This window comes from Triturus cristatus, chromosome 8 (genome assembly GCF_964204655.1).
Source record: "Triturus cristatus chromosome 8, aTriCri1.1, whole genome shotgun sequence".
In the NCBI taxonomy this organism is placed as follows: domain Eukaryota; kingdom Metazoa; phylum Chordata; class Amphibia; order Caudata; family Salamandridae; genus Triturus; species Triturus cristatus.
Genome location: NC_140591.1, coordinates 774,087,004 through 774,105,909, shown reverse-complemented (window position 1 = coordinate 774,105,909; position 18,906 = coordinate 774,087,004). Strand labels below are relative to the sequence as shown.

Sequence of the window (18,906 nt, the reverse complement as noted above, 5' to 3'; positions counted from 1 at the left end):
CTGGACGCTACAATCATTGCATTATGGCTACATGCCCTGGTGCTACATCAACAGCACAACTGAAGGAAGAAGGAATGAGATATTTAAAAAATTGTTTTATTGATAGAGGTGTACGATCATGTAGACAAGCTCTGGTAGTTTGTTTTAAGCCTATGGATATGATAATGAATGCAAATTTTACCAAATGTTTGATTCTAGCGAAAAAGAAATTAGAAGTCAGTGACTTGAGCATAGTAAATTTGGAAGTTACTAATAGCTAGAATAGAATTCCGAAATGCACACACAAATTTGCACATAAGTAATGAATTTATTAACTGTAAATTATTCCCATTTTAAGATTTGCCTTGTTGACTTGCAATAATGATTAACTAAATTAGTGTATATAATGTATTTTCTACTAGTCGCAATGGATATTCGCTCGTCTATGGTTTAAGACGGATCTTGGATTTATAGTTATGTTTTAAAATGGCGGAGTACTACTGATTATCTATTTCTAAGATTTTAATTAATCATGCAATAAAGTTAATATTATTATTAACAGCACAACTCTGTTCTCTGTATACAATCTAACGAAAAGACAGATGGTTATGGCACGCAGAGATGCAAAATATACTATGTTGTACATTGAAAAATTGAATCACAGAATGTTTAATCTATGGCTACATTCCACTGGCAGTCATGACATTCCAATTGCAATACTGTCTCCAGTATCACCAGGTAGGCAGATATGAAGCACTAGGAGGAGGGTACATACACGAGTACTGGGAATTATCGTTCAGATTTAGATGCCAGAATGGAGACACTGAAGTTTTTCTCAGTGGTTCAAACTGTGAAAGTGCTTTAAGTGGGTCCCTTGTTTGCAAAGACATTTCGCTTCATGGGACGTGTAATGCTTCAGTTGCTAACTCTTCCTGTCACTTGAAGGGTTCCCCAGCTGCTGTGATTTATCCGGTGTTCGAGCTGCTCTCGAGTGGGAGCTATTTGAATGATCAAGGGTGTTTTGGGATGTACGAGGCATCGCATATCTGGTCACAGAAAGTTCCAGGGTTACTTGTTGTATGCAAGTATTGTTTCCACCGACCCACACAGTTAGGGAGGCAACGCTATGGCCTTCATTGAATGTTTCCTTTATACGGTTTGTTTCTCTGAGCAGACTGAAAGCCATGCTTTTTCAGAAAGATGGGGCCTTTACCTCAGCTCGAGAGATGTTCGATCTCCAAGTTGCAAGGTCTTCATCTGAGATACAGGCACTAGTCCATACGAACTTCCTGCTCCATTTTGGGGAAATGGTTGATTATATCTTTAACATGTCTGAAACGAGGGGGATTGTACACATATTTAAACATATAGGGCCTGGATAATTGAGCACCTTTCAGACAATCTATGCAGTCTTTCCAGCATTCGTGCACTTCGTATTGTGAAGCGTTTTTGGAGGTCTACTTGTAGTGGGTACCCTGGTTTTAATTTTCCTGCTTAACAATGGACATCTCAGTTCATTGAGAGATGGAAAAAGCACTGCTGGTGCGTCTTTGTTGTGAACGCATGGTGCTTCATCTGGGCAACCTCGGCTTCGGGATCTAAGTGAGCATCGGTTCCTATAGTTCAGACCAGTCTGGTTTGACTGCATCTTGCCTGTGTTCCGCTGCCTATTTTGCAGAGACGAATGTGTGTTGGACCCACTGTTCCCAATAAGCCTCGCGCGTGCAACAAAGTCACCCCAAGCATGCAATGTGCTGTATTTAGCGCACACACAACGACATCTGATCCTGCAAGACCATATTCATGTTAATTACAGCGCACAAAGGTGCTGCAATTAACATGAATACTAACTCAAGGCCCACAATCAGCCCCGCTGCTGTGCACTGTTAAGAAAAGAAAAACAGTGTCTCAAACACGACGTGTGCTTTAGCACACGCTGTGTTTGAGACTCTGCTTTTCTTTTCTTAATTATGCAGCGCTACGGGGCTGATTGTGACCCTTTGAGTTAGTATTCATGTTAATTGCGGCACCCGTGTGCGCTGCAATTAACATGAATACTAACTCAAAGGCCCACAATCAGCCCCGCAGCTGTGCACTGTTATGAAAAGAAAAACAATGTCTCAAACACGACGTGTGCTTTAGCCCACACTGTGTTTGAGACTGTGCTTTTCTTTTCTTAATTGTGCCCAGCTACAGGGCTGATTGTGACCCTTTGATTTAGTATTCATGTTAATTGCACATAGCTGCCAAGGTTTCAGATTGCTTATGTGTGACATTTAAATTTTTTCACTCTACTTACGAGAGACATTCTGCGACTATTAGTGACACTTTCTCGTGAGCAAATCAAGCAATAAAGACCAGGCGAGCATAAATGTCAAAAATAACACCCATTTGAGCAACCAGAAACTCGCATTTTACCATACAAGCCAGTAGAAAATTAGAAAAAAAAGACCACAAAAAGCCAGTATGTTCTCCCTCATTAAAACATACTACGAACTCAAGGTATAATGAAGAAAGCGCTTTAAATATGCTTTAGAGCTGTACTTGATGATCCCTGACTGAGAACTTAAAATAACGAAAACAGATATGTAAAACTGGCTTTCTGTGGGCATAAACAAATGTTTATAGCCGGTATTGTTTTTTAATGCCTTGTAATACTACATTGAATAGTCCCAGTGTAGAGCCGACCGACTTAAGAGGCGCTAGTTTCTCCAGTCTGCCTTTGGGCGTAGAAGATAGAAAAGCACTGTACGTACAGTATTACAGTGGTGATCATTATGCTGGCGCTCATGATACTTCGACTTTGGCAGCATTTTGAATCATGCCGGAATAAACTACGAAAAGGAAAGGTCTCTCTCAGTGGCATGGGGGTGGTGCCTTTTGCTGGAATAACAGCAATCGGGAAGGTGCCACCCCAGAAAAATCACGTAGTCTACTGACGATCACTGAAGAAACTACATGCCAGAAGACAGACAGGCAGCAGTGGCGGGGTCTCAGCAGTTAATTAACACAGGCTTTAAAATGCCGGTCTGGCTGCACACGTAAGTGACTTTCAATGGTACCCACAACTGACTACAGCACCAGCAGTGACACTGTAAAGTCACAGTATGCGTTTAAACATTTCTTTTTATGATTGGTTATGCTTCATTTTTCCCTCGTAGTGGTGGTGTCGCAAGACGAGTTCTGAACTGATTATTGCAGTACACATGCGGAGAAACAGACAACTGTCCTAGTTCTCCGACGCAGCGCTGCTGTAACCAGCGGTCCCTACTTGCTAAGTTCTACTGGCTCAGCGGCGTGCCCGCAGGTGGACAACAGGCGCTAAAATGCGTGATAGTGCATTTTAATGCGGTGATGCAGACCACTACATTGAAATGAGTGTTTCTAACGCCTGATGGGTGGTACTTGGCAGGGCTGATTGCAGCACCTGTGTGCACTGCAATTAACATGTATACTAACTCAACGGCCCACAATCAACCCCGCAACTGTGCACTGTTAAGAAAAGAACAAGCATTGCAAAGCAAATAAGTCTCGCAATGGCTTTGCTTTTTAAAAAACGTATTATTATTTACCGATCCAAGTTGGATTGGAAAATTAAAAGATGTCTCATAAAAGCATTTTTGTAGGTGGTAGTAACACAGAGGACTCACCTGGGGAGAAGCAACATGAAGGGTGCAGGTGGGGAATGAAGCATAACAGGAGTAAAGCATATTTAAACAAAAAGTGTTACATTACAGTCTAATAAGTATGCTCAGACATAAAATTTGAAGAAGTGCTAGAATGAAAGGAGGTATTGTTTACTAAACAAGAAGTGTGGGAATTCAGAGTCCAATTACAACAGTGAGGCTACATTTACTTTGTATTAGACAGAATTTAACCAAAGTAACCTAAACAAATCCAATCACAACAGAAAGCATCAGGATTATGGAATGCCAAACAAAGCAAACCGAAGCCAAGAGAACAATTGTTAAGAACAGAGGCACATTGCCTCAGAAATAGCAATAGCTATTCCCCAAGACAGACTAATAATAGCTGCATTTAGTTGAATGCTTTTGGTCAAGCCAGGATCCGGCTGTCTGCAGATAAACTGGCAAGGAGAGGGTAAAAGGACAGACACACCGGTTTCTACGGGAGAAAATCAGGCAGTCCGTGGTAGTTCAAAGAGAGAGAGAGAGAGCAAAGATGTCAATCGCAATGCTTAAGTAGCCAAACACTAACTTTGTAGCGTGGGTTAGAAGAACGTTCTGTGATACCAGCCCCAGTTCCCCATCAGAGATGGTTTCACTCACTAACAAGCACGCAACAGGTTGTTTCTTTATAAAACGCACCTTTCTGTAGGTTTTTTCCGAAGGAGGGGGTGCATTACATGAAGGTTTAGAACAGCTGCCATAGCACAAAAAGGATGTTAATTGTACCAAAGGCAATCTCTGAGCCTGTGAATTTATAAGCCTTTTGACACTGGAGGTGGAGGGTTTCTGCACTCGGGATTCTGGGAACTGTGGTCCACAGGGCACTAGAAGCCGAATGTTCACATTCCAGACATTCTGTGAACGGTAGTTCACTGAGATCTGCTTCTAAAAGTATATAGAACCATTACTGTTGAAAGAAAATGTAGGCAAATATGGTCAGAATTTTAAAATTTCATAATTTAAATGTAAGGAAAGTGCAAATGTCTCTAAAGTGTATTGGTCATAAAGTCAGTTGTATGTGCCGTTACACAAGAGAAATACAAATTAATGAATGCAACAGCCCATACATGCTGATAATCTGTTTACCCTGAAGGAATAAAGGAAGTGGGAGGTTGGATATTAAAGTGTGCACCGACAGACCGCTACACGATTGTGTGCTCTTCTGCCCAGGTCAGGAGCAACCACCGGCAGGACTGCGGAAATCACCCCCTCCCTCTTCACCCCACCTGCCGGCTGCGGCTTGGCAAATCAACTCACACATTTAAATAAAATGAGCAATCGGGGTAAATAGAATAGAAACAACCCTCCCTTACCTGTCCAGCGCAGATTCCACACCTCTTCCCCAGGCAGTTATGGGTGAGCACGGGAGAGGGGTGGGAAGAAAGGCAACACAGACAACGGAGGGTGGAAGCAAAGGGAATAGTGACAACGGGAGGGGGCAGGAAAAAAGACAACACAGACAACGTGGGTGGAAGCAAAGGGAATACGGACAACTGAAGGGGGCAAGAAGAGAGGCAGCAGAAAGTACACGAAACACTTGTATGTTTATGCAAACATCTAAAACAATATTGAAATGTGGAAGAAAGGGTTTCACCACATGAAAGGACATGCTCCCAGTGGTGCAAAAATAGAGTGGGAATCAGACTTTTCACTAACCCTAAACTTGGTGGATTTTCATTTAGTGAAAAATGTTAGTTTTAGTGGAAAATCTCATTGTAGAAAGGAGACAGTTAAGCCTTGAAAACTACAAAGATTGTGGTTGTCCAGGTCCACCCTGTTTAATTTCTTGAATACTCAGAAAAGTGAGAATGCATGACAGGTTTAGGCATATTCCTATTACCTTAAGTTTCAGAATGTATTTGTAAATCCAGCCCAAATGCCCAAGCAAACAAAAAGCAAATACATTCAAAATAATATTTTATACAATTTATCTTTTCTAAGTGATTGGTAATCTTTGCACACTGTGAAACTAAACTTATGTTTTGTAGCGTTCAATGGAATTTATAAATTGTGAAGCAATTAACAAGATCAAAACCTTTCAAAAAGGAAAAACAATGAAAACCGGTTGAAAAAGAATGAGACAATTGTGGCAGGTGTTGGAAACATTTAAAAACAATTGATAAAATGAGTGTGCACAATGATGATTGGTGTATTCAGAGCCGTATGGAGAGATAAGGGGGTTGAAGTGCAAACAAGATTTGAGGCTTATGGTGGGTAAATCTGTAACACTTGCATACTCTTACAACTACAAAGAATAAAATAATGGTTCTGCAGCAAATGTATGAAGGCACTGGAGTTCAGAAGCCTGATGCTAATGGGAAGAAAGTGGAGAAACAAGAAGGAAGAAAGTGGAGAAATAAAAAGATACGGTTTGTCGCTGTACTGAGGTTCCAATTAACCAGCCCAAATTAGAAGATTGCGCATGGAAGAACGAGGCTAGCTAATCGGAATAATACTAGTCTTTATAAATAAAATTTTCTTTACTGACCAAACACGAACGCCGCAGAAGGCTTAGAGGGACGGCCATGATTTCGGGTGAGGTCCTGCTATAAATTGAACCGCACCCTGGCCCAATTGCTTTGTACTAGTCATCTTTCCTACAACGAGTATCATCGTCGAGGGAAGCTCTGAATTTGAGTGTATTTCTGCTCTCATGTTAGTGAATCCAGTGATCCCACGCCCAGCAGCACTCATTTCTGGGGACTGTTACATATTTTTCCTCAACAAACATTCATCCAGGGCCACAGAAAGAAAACAATGCACATCTTCTGAGCCCCAGCACTTATGGTTTTACAAATTATGCACTGTTCCCCGCAGTATTTGGCAATAGTTGAATTTGCCAAATGAAGATGAATCCTGCAGTCTACAGCAAGAAGATTCCATCTTTTCACAAAAAATAACTTTGAGGTTGACTCAGCTGCACATGACCAGTTTTAGCGGGTGGCACCCGGTGCAAAATTCTCTTTTTTGGTGCCCTCCTCTCATAGCTCTCTTTTCCACAAGTTCACCCACTGCCACTCCCCAAGAGTGCCCCTCATCTCTCCATAGACCCTCTCTCATATATATTTCATTTATTTTATAGTGTTTCTCATACCAGTGTAGGATGTCAGAGCACTTTACATCACGCATATATTACACAGAGATGAAGGCTTATATGTGTGTAAATCAGTGTACAGGAAATGTTACATAAAACAATGGGGATTACAAGGTGTAGAAATACCATGTCATTCCTGCTAGCAGACAGTATGTTTTTAGAGTGTTTTGTCTAGAGAAGTGCAAACTCAGTCAGTCATATTCACTTTATTCGGTTAATAAAAACCATACATGTACACTACAAACATCTTATACAACAATATTAAAACATATGCAAGGGTCATATTAAGAGTCATCTTAGACACCATAAAAATTCAACAAGAATTGTCATCTGCTCAATTCCTTATCACATATTACATAAATCCACGTGGCAAGTCATTTGATCTTCCAGTAAATAAAGAGAAAACAACACATCATGCCATTCTCAGTTGCAAATGAATGGGTCCTGACAGACTGGGCCATGACAGCTAAAGTAACAGTACAGATGGATGTGCGGGAATTATCAAAAATGTAACGTGTGCATCATTTCTGTGAATTCTGCCATCTTAAATTATACCTTTAATTATTAATATACTCTCTTGGAAAGTAAGCAATGTTCTCATTTAGAATGATAGGCGTTTCACTGGTGATGTTTGCACTAAACTGAGTATGATCTGTGTTTGGGAGTTCTGCGTCTTCCTTTCATACCACTGCATAATTATTCGTCATTCAGCTGAAGACCAGAGGGCCACCACAGTGGGACAGGAAGCGTGCATTTATGTTTGTATTAGCTCCATAATCCATTGTCATTTATGGTGGGCAGGCAGTTTATTAGAGAGATAATTTCATTGCGTGTCTGCGCATTTTTATTGTTTGCCATTGCTTTGTAACATGACATTTCATAAGGAATGCTGTTTATGTGCTGTGAACAACATAGCGCTAAAACGAGGCGGCGTTTTCTGCACAGCCCGCCGCATCGGCATGGCCCCATTTTTGGACCCTGAGTGTGGATTTATTTGTGAGCAGGCCTGCCTGCTTTGGTTCCTCCTGCCACGGCCCCCCCACCGCCCCCAGCAGTGCAGCACCGACCTCAGGGCTCAGGCTCAAACCCTGCTGAGCTCAGCTGCTCAGGTCAGGTTCTGTAACAATTATGGGTTTTCTTTTCGTCAGAGTCAGCCGTCAGATGTTGTCTGTTGTTCGTGTGTGTGTGTCCGAGTCGAGACTCCGACTCCGAGCAGGGCCAGGCCAGCTGAAATGTTCCAAGCCAGCAGCAAGAAGGCAGGATACATGTTGTGACTCATGTGCTCCCTTTGGTGGCGCTGTGCTGTGCTGCTTTACTCTTGGGGGCTGTAACTGGGGCAAAGGTTGGGGTCAGCAAGTCTGCTTAAAATATATTTTTCAGCACTAGCCCCAACTTGGGGCTGGTGCTGAGAAATGTATTTTAAGCAGACAACAGGGCTTTCTAGTGTGTGTGTTTTTTTTTTACACAAGTGTTTTGTTTTCCACTGGCCACTGGTGTTGCCACTGGCACTTGCAACCTCCCTAGTAGATTACTTGGTATACTAGTAGGCCAGGATAGTGCACCCATAGTTCACTCACTAGTTGACTAGTGCCCCATACCACGTGGTGATTTTATGGAGAGATGCAAGGCATTTTTTTTTTATGAGATTCCATTAACGGGGTACATTTTACTAAATCTCCACTTTGGAAGTAGAGGTCTGCATCCCATACAGCACCAAGTTTCCTTACTCTAAGTCTACGATAAAGATGTGAGAGAAAGTTTGGTCTGTGAGATGTATTATGTTAATTTAGAAGGGGTGTTGAGGAACTTCATATGCATGTAGGCTGGAGTTGGGGGATATCATCTCCCACGTGTTGGCTGCAGTCCGAGATGAATGATTTGAAACACTTGGTGGAAGGGTCTGAGATAAAAAGCCACTGATTGCAATCAGTAGATGAGAATTTTGTGGTCACAGTGTTGAAGGTGACGGAGACATGGGGGCAGGAGGAGGGCTCAGGTCTGCTTCTTCCAGTCGTTTGTCCTGTACTTATATCAATGTAGTATTCTTTGTCTGAAGTGGAAGCCAGCTTGGCCTGTGTTTAGGATCTGTGGTCTTGAAGTTGTGCAAGAATTATTTTTTTCCGGGAGTTTGGCATTCTAAGAGAGTCCTGCAATGTGGCAATACATATTAGAGTCAGCTCAGATTGATCAGCGATATTTCAAGGCTGTGGGACTTTAATGTCAATAGTAACTTTACTAATACTTGTCAGGATTCAATAGTTTTAAACCTTGACTACAGGCTCTTTTGGAGTCTAATTGTCTCCTATACATTCTAGAGACCGGGTAGAGTTTGGGTCAGCCCCTTTCTCGTGACTGGAAGTTTTTGTTTTCAAGCTCACTTCTTTACTCTGGTTTCAGTAGTTTTTGTCTGGTCTTCTGTTTGTCCTACCTGCAAGCATTCGGTCTCACAGCCTTTTGTTTGGTTGATGTGGTGTTCCACTGCTGACATCAGACCTTTTATTGCAGTGCGCATGAGGGTCTATTTTGATTCCCCGTCTCTCTCTCTCTCTCCTCTCTTCTTCCTAGCCTCAGTGCCTGCACTTTTTCTTTTAACATTCCCTCTCTTTTTCACTATGCTTCCTCTTTACCTGCCCCGCCCCACCTAGTTTTATGTTGGCCACCACACTATTGGTGGCTGGCCATCGTAAAAAAAAATGTTTTAGCATTTTAAGATGGCCTCCTGCAGAAGCATTCACATCCGGCATCTTTAAATGGGTTTGTTTCAGGTGTACAAATCCAGTGCAACTGTGGATGTGCATGCATCCACGGTAGCATTCTTTAAACAGAATTTGTAAAAAAAAAAAAAAAGTGTTTAAAGATGGCAAATCACGGTTGCAAGCATATCCAAGACGGCCACCTTTGAAGGTATCAAGTAGTTTGTAATAAAATATTCCCATTCACCTGCCACTCACATTCAGAATTTCTGTAATCTAGTCTGAAGCAAAACCCACAGACACACATCCTGGTTTAATTGATAGTAGCTGGTGTTAATCCTGACAACAGAAAGGCTCTCTAGAAGCTCTTGAATTCCCCTTGGAGCCAGGTGTGTGCTATAGCAAAGTCATAAAATAAATATTAATAAATAGTCAGAAGCAACTTGATCTGTTTGGATCTGTACAGTAAAAGCTGCGATTACCATTTATGTGCATAAGGTCACACAAACTGGAATCTTTCAGCCCATACGCAACATGGCTGCTGGATGGATTACATCCCTTTAGTTAATATGGAGGTGTAAATATAACAATTGCGTTTGAAGGTAGATATGAAATGCAAATGAAAAGGGATACATTGCTGGTTAATCTCTGAAGGCCTGTCAGACACAGACTAAGGTACACAATAATTCATTCGAAGCAGTTTAAAAACACAACATCAAAGGAGTTCCTGGGGCAAAGGCCCTTTAAGATAACCGGTTCAACAAAGCCCCTTTTCAATTCAACTTACCCCAAAATACGTTACAGGTAATATGTGTAATATGGTCGTATATTGCCATCTTGGGTAGTAGCTCCAACCAGACCCAAGGTCTCAGCCAGCCCGAACCAATTGTAAGAGTGAGAAGAGGAGAGAGACACGGGACAGACACACACTCATCCCTAGCATGTGATTCCTCAGTCCCTTTATATCAAGCACAGGATCCGACATCCACTACTTGTGTCTATTTTTGGTGCTCTCTGAAAGAATGTCTATGGGTACATATGACTGGGAGGGTAACCTGGTGCTCTTTAAGGTCATCATTTACTTTTTACTATGCTTTGAAAGTTGATACAATTGAATATGTAATGAAAAATGTGCTGTAAAATTCACCATTTTGGTCTGTCGTTTTCCAAAATTTTCTTGGGGGAGAACCCCCCTAGTAGCGGTCGGGCTCGCTCGCTGCGCTTGCACGCTATCACGACATACGGGGGGCTGGTCTACCGAAATTTGCCAGGGCTGCTTTCAGTTCCCAGTCCGGCCCTCCTTGCAGGGTGTCCACCTCGTGACCAAGATGGGGTCTTTCACTCTCTTCCATCGGGTAATGGGGTTGTCTCTTTTCTATGGGATTCTTGGCTTTACACCTACATACATACTAGGTACACTTAGGTAGGGTCTGCAACATAGGAGTACGCTTGATTATTGTCATGTTTATATGCCTGCATATATTCATTGTTTTAGCACCATGGTAGAATTCTACCTTCTATTTGCTCTGTTGGTGCTTGTAATGTTTTACATTTGCTTCTGTCTATTCGTTGTCTCAGCAAACATGTTTTATACTATATGACGCTGGTTCAATATAAGCTTATTGAAAACGTCCCCAACGTTTATTCTGTGTATCTCTCTGAGACTAAGTGAGCACGATTGACTAAGCAGAAAATACTGTACTGTTTCCACAATCCCTGAAGGATCAAAGAGAGTCATGTTCAATAATTGCCCAAAACAATTCACTACTTGGTAAGGTTAGGGGGCCTATGTGGCAGTATGAGCTAGCTGGTCTACATAATAACATATCCTGTGGGGTTGTCTGGAATCAATCTACACACCAATCCCTCAGTTTATGTTGTCCAACAAATGAGCAGATCCTATCTATTTTTAGGAACTACACAACACTAATACCTATAGTAATTGGAGTATACACAAAAGGTGGCCAATCCTAAAACTGGGTCTGGAAAAACTGAGTATGTGGCTTTGTAACAATGAAGTTAGAACAATAATGTGCCCTGGCTCTGTTGATATTTCATCTAAATATGCCTGTGATCTTGATTTGGAAACAGGACAAACTATGCTCAGTCCACCAAAACTGGAAAGGAGGCCGCTTAGAGCCCTCACTCTTAGCAGATCAATGTATGTATTTCGACTCCGATAGGCTTCCTATAAAGTTCCAAGTCAACAACAGCCAACTCCACATGAATAAAGTGAGGATACAAGTGAGATATTTTGCATAGTCTACATATTTTGGAGCTTCCTATCTCTTTATCTCACTCTTGTAGATTTATTTCCAGCCCTGCCTTCTCCCTTTTCCAGGCTCCACATCATTCTTTTTCTCCTGCTTCGTCACTTTTGTGTCATTCTCTCATACTATGGGTCAAATTTAGATAAAGAAAAAATGAAAGAAAAGAAAGTCCTGGCCCCCAAACCTGAGTACCCAGTGCCTACTACCTGCAACCACCTGGACAAATTAAGCTCTACTTTTAGGCACAGTATTAAAAAAACACTGAGTTGCCACTCAAACGAAATCACCGTTTTTTTACATGGGACGTGCACATTTTTTGGAGTCTGTTGGTTCAGGGTATGTTATTCATTTGGATCGCTCTGGACATATGGGTGGGGGCATTGCCTGTATTCACTGGAACAGTCTTTTAATAAAACTCTCATATCCCCAATCTCTGTCCTCATGGGAACATCTAGGGATCAATATCTCAACTAATGACAACACCGGGTGTATGCTGCACGTGATATAACGCCCTTCTGGTGACAATCACTCAGTCATAGAACAAACCATGGAGATCGTCTCTACCAACATCAGCTCATACAATAATCAGATTTTTCTTGGTGACTTTAATATTCACCGAAATGTCACAAATGACCCTCTGGTTAATAGCTTTAACTCGTTCCTCCATGACCTCAACCTGGTTCAAGCCTGCAACGGCCCTACACATAATAAAGGGGCAACCTTTGACCTAATAATAGCAAAGGAGCATACAATCCAAATTGAATATAACCTACCATGTGATTGGACAGACCACAACTGCATGCTTTTCTATATACAGAAACGGTCGTTATCTCTAAAGGCCAACCAGTGAAACCCAAATGTTGGACCAGAAACATCAACCCTACCATGCTAGCTACCCTTAGTAACAACATTCTAACTCCACCCACTAGCATCTCAGACACACACGACCTCACTGATTATTATATCAACTCCATGTCCGACATCATGAATGCCATAGCATCCAAACAATTGAAAAGATTCCAGATGAAGAAGTCCAACCCTTGGTTCGACCACAGCCTTAATAAGGAATGCCGCTCACTGAAAGCAGCTGAAAGAACTTGGAGATTCTGTCCCTCTCTGACTAATCTCAATGTACTGAAGCTAAGAAGGAAACAAACCTACAACAGGCATTCCAATAGATCCAATGGATCTTTCGTTAAACTACAATTTTACAATGCTGAAAACCATCCTAAAACACAGTTTAAACTTGTCAAAAATCAAACCAGTAGGAAACCTGATCCCCCTTCGTCCTCTACGAACTTAACTCCGCCCATTTGCCTCCTTCTTCATTGAGAAAATGGATCAAATTGACACTGAAATCCAAACTGCTCTAAAGCTCCCATCCATCACTGCCACGTCACCCCTGCATCTCTCAAGAAGCCCACCCTGAAAGCCCATCCCCTAAACCAAAAAACAGCACCTCTTGGTCCATCTTTAAGACATTTAATGAAACCAACATCTTAAATCTACTATCCTAACTGAAATACTCTAACCATTACATGGACCCCTTACCTTCCAAGCTTCTCTATGAAATCAAACACTCCCTACTTAATGGATCAGGATTGTTAATTCTTCCCTAACTCAAGGCTCAATACCAGATTGTCTAGAAAGTGGCCAGGTCACCCCTATACTAAAAAAAAACCCAATGCTGATCTATCAGAGCCCAACAACAATGATCTCTTACCGATTTTGCCAACATCCCATCTCTAGCCAAGCTCCTGGATAAATGCGTACATCAACAGCTTTCTAACCACATAGATCAATTCCAACTCCTTGACCAACATCACTCAGGTTTCACGTTAGGTCACAATACCAAAAATGCCCTGGTCCACATCGTCGATGATGCCCTGAGACCCTTAAACCAGAATGAATCCTGCCACTAGTCTTGCTTGATCTGTCAGCTGCATTTGATACCGTTAAACATGAGAACCTCCTAGAAAGTAGGATGGGCTTATCGGGTACCATACTACGATGGTTCTCCTAATTCTTACACAATAGAGATCAAAGAGTTATGCTCAACCACGCTCTATGCATCCAGATGCCAGTCACAAGTGGAACCCCTCAAGGTTCCTCACTCTCCCCCATCCTTTTCAGCCTACCTATGGAAGCCCTGACTGAAATCCTCCAACTATCCAACATCTCATACCATATGTATGCTGATGATACACAACTCTACCTAAAAATCGCCTCTCCGGAAGACATCGGGATTTTTACTAGGATGTCACTTACCGCATTGTCACCAAATGCTGATTTCAAACTGATCCGTACTTTAATTTGGTAGTCATTATCTGAAAAATAGAGATAGTTTGCGTCAGAACAGCATGTACCTGTCCGCATAGGTAAGTTATTGTAAAATATCTTCTACAAACCTTCCATGCCTCGTTTACAGTGTAGCTTTGTTTTTAAATCACTGTCAATCCACTCAAAACATTATAAATAGACATAAATGAGCCTACCTGTGTCATGATCTTTAACTTCTCTTGGCATAATTTTTAAAAACATAAATAGATACTGGGATTGTACACAGTGTGGAAGTGCAGCTTAATTTACCACTTTTGAATATCTGATCATTGATGTTAACTACGGATGACCAGGGGTAGCAACTGACAACCAGGGATGTTCCTTTGCTTGCCCTGGCACTGTACTTACTTCTCCTGAACCCAGAGGCAGCAAGCAATGGCAGGGAGTAACAAGTACTCGCTTCTACTTACTTTCGGCAGTTTGTACCAAGTGTATCGTCTCAGCCTGTCTGTCAAGCAGTCTAGGGCCAGGTGTGCTTGCACATTTTCTGGTTGCAAACCTTGCGATTCGGTAAATCACTGGGTTTGCAAAAACAAAATGGGTTTTTAGAATACACTAAACCCATTTAATGATTCAGTAATATTTTGCTGAATCGCTAAATGAGTTTAAGAAACCTTTAGGAACCGCTATTTGGAAGGGATACATTTCAGGCATCCCTTACAAACAACGATTCCTTATAGTATAAATTAATGTTTTGCAACCGGAGGGGTCTCCTTTACCTTTGTGAATGGTCCAAAAACATTTTTTTTAAGCAGACAGTGGTCCATGGGACCACTCATAAAAAAGGTTTTAAAATGTTTCATTTTTTTAAAACACATACTTCCTTTAGGGAAAATGGGGTGTATCTATTTAAAAGCAATCACAGACTTATGGTGGTCTACTAAACCCAGCAGGCTGTCGTGCCTGTGATGGCAGCGAATCGTAGAGGATCGCAATTTGCGATCAACCACATTAATCTTCAAGAGGTAGGTCGAATTAAGATCCACTGCGATTCATTATTTTGTGAACTGACCTATTAGTACATAGGTCGGTTTGCAAAGTGCCATAGGATTCAGTTGGTGCGCAAATTGAGACCACTTTTTACAAATCCTATCATAGTACATCTGGCCCCTAGTGCTGAGCCATGCACTGCTTCACATATAGAGTTAGGGCCCGATTCACAGAACTAACTTAAGACAAAATCCTAAACTTACTACCATTTTGGTATTCACAGAAGGCACTTACTCATTTTGGTATTCACAGAAGGCACTTACTCATTTCGGTATTCACAGAAGTTAGGAGTCCTAACTTTAGGACTCCTAAATGCCTTCTGTGAATACCGAAAGTCTTAAAATTAGGATTTTTCTCAGTTTAGTAGTAGTATAGTTAGGACTCCTAACTTTAGGACTCCTAAATGCCTTCTGTGAATACCAAAAGTCTTAAAATTAGGATTTTTCTCAATTTAGTAGTCCTAAATCTAAATTTAGGACTACTAAATTGAGAAAAATCCTAATTTTAAGACTTTCGGTATTCACAGAAGGCATTTAGGAGTCCTAAAGTTAGGACTCCTAACTTCTGTGAATACCGAAATGAGTAAGTGCCTTCTGTGAATACCAAAATGAGTAAGTGCCTTCTGTGAATACCAAAATGGTAGTAAGTTTAGGATTTTGTCTTAAGTTAGTTCTGTGAATCGGGCCCTTAGTGATTTGAACTTGTTGGCTGCTAACTTAACTGCACAGTTAAGACCTCTCCATTTACCTGTAACTGGACTATTGTATGTTCCCTGCTCGGAGTGAATCAAGTGGAAAATGCCGTCCCGCTGCCAGTTATTGCCACAGCATGGACTTTTAATTAGTTGTAGCAAGTTTTTTCCTGATCTGTTTACCAGTGGTGTATCAAGGAGGGGGCACGGTTCGCTCCAGGTGGCACAAGTTTTTGGGGGGGGTGACCTTCCCGCAGCTCTTACCTGCAGCCATCGCAGGAATCACCAGCACCAAATCCCCCCGCTCTTCAATGTGGCCGCTGCAGGCGGCAAAAGCAGGGATCGCCACGGTCGGCACAAGGGCTAGCTACGCCACTGTCTGTTGCCAAAACCTGGTATCCATTTCTACTGTATTCTGCACATATTTGGGATTGATCTTCCTTTTTGAAAACCATGCAGTTAAACTGAGGAGAGCACTCCCAAATATGACACTGCTTCAGCAGGCTCTGGCAAAGCAAAGGCTAGGAGACCAGGGCCCTGGTATCCCTGTTCCTTTGTTGTATCATAGATCCGTCTCCACTTGTGACCCCTGCTAGCACATCCCCATGCCCATTTGAGATTAGCTTCTCAACACTTTGTGGCAGAGACTATTTACAGGGAAGGGTGCTCCAAAAAGTACTGTTTCAACGGGAACGTCACTTTTTACGATGTTCCTGTGGTGATAGGGGCTTCGCCTTATTTGCAAGACAGCATTAAGCCACTTAATGTGGCTTAAAACTGTCTTGTAAATAAGGCACCATTTCACGCTATTCTTAGTGTGAAAGAGTAGGGCAATGGGTGTTGCTGTGGGCGTTTCACCGCAACACCCATTGATTCTGACGCTGCCCCCTATTTACAAGGGAGGTGTAAATAGTAGGCAGTGCCAGAATTAAGACAAGGGAAAACCTGGTCTTACACTGGGCAACAAGGAGAAATGTTTCATTTCTCCTCGTTTTTGCTGTTTTCATGTGTGCTGCATTGTGCAGCACACATGAAAACAGCAAAAGGCCAATGTTTTTTTATGTGCAGGAAGGTCTCCCTTCCTGTACATAAAGAATAATTTTTTAAATGCCGTTTTGGCATTTAAAGATTGTTTATGTGCAGGAAGGGGTACCTTCCTGCACATAAACAATCTTCCCCTGGATGCAGACACCCTTGTACTATGATACAAGGGTGCCTGGGTTGGCGCTAGGCTGCTAAGTGAAGCACCAGCACAGGGGGAAACACAAGGCTGCACCATATTCTTGTAAATATGGTGCAGCCCTGTGTTTCTGAAGTGGCGGAGGGAGGCGTTAAGCCAGGAAGGCTAACACCTCACTCCGCCACTTCCCTTGTAAATATGCCCCAAAATGTGAAGGGAGGAATGCTTGCAATTTGTCTAATCGCTGGCAATCTCTCAGGGTAGCATTTCAATATATAATTATTTTTGCCCACCATGTCACCTCAGTTTAGAGCTAGCCATATGAAATAAGACTTGAGCCTGTTCCAAAGGTAACAGTTCAGCCCGAACTGCCAGGCCAGGTCAGGTCCTCTCTGAACCGCAATACAAGCATCCCAAGACCCGTTTCACCCTGATTGAGGCTCCTCAGTTGGGTGTAAATTTATTCCAATAGCGCAGTGAGCAAGCGACCCACGCCTGGTCATACTCTTGGCCATTTAGGGCAGTACAGTACATCAAACACACAAAAGGTGATGGGAGGAATGCTTGCAATCACTGGCAATCATTCTTTGTACCATTCCTACCCATCAGTCTTTTACCCACCATGTAACAATAGTTTGAATCCAGCAAAAAGCAAATCAATCTTGCCCCTTTCAATTGGCTGGGTCGAAATCCTGAGCGACAGCCAATGGTTAGACAAATGCAAGCATTCTTCCCATTACGTTTTTGATGATTGAAGTGGCAAGTCCCCAGATCAAAAAGCCCAAAACGCAGCCTCAAACAAGCCACTTTCGTATTCCAGGTTATTGGACTCAGTAGATAGGCCTGCAGTTTCACTTTTGTTAACATGAATTTAGCCGCCAACCTGCTATGGTGTTTGACTGCTAATGAAAGCATATCTGCCTCACAGTGTTTTAGCCTAAGTTCTGCAACATTTTTGCTTTAAAATGATGGCATGAGTTCTTATCCGAAAGCGTGCAGACCCATAGCATATATAGCTTAATTTTAAATTAAAGGGGAACCAGCGCAGCATGTATAGTAAAAAACGTCTGCCACATAATGTGTGGCATGTCTTTGCACTATGACAGAAATGCAACAAACATCCCAATATCAGTTTTTGCTTGCGGTATCATATTTCTAGGCAGACTTATACTTCTACATTTGAAATTAATAGACTTAACATGTATGGAAATCATTTACATAAAGTCACATCCAACCAGTTGTCAAATACTTCCAAAAGTCTTCTAAGCCATGTTCTAGAGCGGACCAACATTTCTCTTTTATTACATCCAGCAGAGGCTTCAAGGTCGGACCTGATAAATGTCTAGCCAATCGTGTCGTAGTGAATATTAATAAAGTTATCCTGCTTTTACTGCCTCTAAGCATATTAAATATGATCCGCTTGTCCTGGATGTACACATCTAAGTATTTTTGATCCTCATTAAGAAACCAGCTACCAACACAATCACTTTCATTTTTAGGTCGAGCCTAGTGTACCGCGCATGCACTGTCTAGGAAAACGACCTCTTGGAATCACTCTGGACTTTTCACATGCACGTGCGTGTGGTTTTTTTAACCATTTTTTCTATTGGGCTTTGCGTGCGTCTTTCTAAAAAAATAGCACACAATTAGGCAAAGGCGGGTTCATGTCCAACCTTTCCCAGGAAATGTATCCGCCCATGGCCTACGGCTTGCGGTTACGAGCAGGGGCGCCATCTGTTTTGGGTCATGTCACCATCTGTTTTTAATTAGCGCGTCCGCCGGGCTGCCGTGCTCACTCGCCCCCGCTTCTCTCTCACGCCATTCTTTTTAACCAACCCTCCCTTGACATGCCACATGCACACGCACAGCCCTGCCAATGCTCTGTTTGCAATGAGAAACTTGTGCATTCGCTTTCATGCTAGGCCTATTGCTGTTGACTTGTAGAAGGAGGAAGGCAGCAGAATCGTGTTTTGACATTGG

General features: G+C 42.1%; 1 protein-coding gene across 4 annotated transcripts in view; it reads right to left on the bottom strand.

Annotated features, from left to right (window-relative positions):
• ACE2 (angiotensin converting enzyme 2) overlaps positions 1-18,906 on the bottom strand; it is a 507,698-nt gene that overhangs the window by 142,914 nt on the left and 345,878 nt on the right. For all 4 annotated transcript variants that reach the window (XR_014967783.1, XR_014967782.1, XR_014967784.1 and 1 more), the window contains exon 14: positions 13,994-14,052. Coding sequence is in view for 1 of the 4 variants with exons in the window: in XM_085622215.1 (XP_085478341.1) it covers positions 13,994-14,052 (59 nt within the window). In the remaining 3 variants the exon portion in view is untranslated. The remainder of the gene's footprint in view (positions 1-13,993; positions 14,053-18,906) is intronic.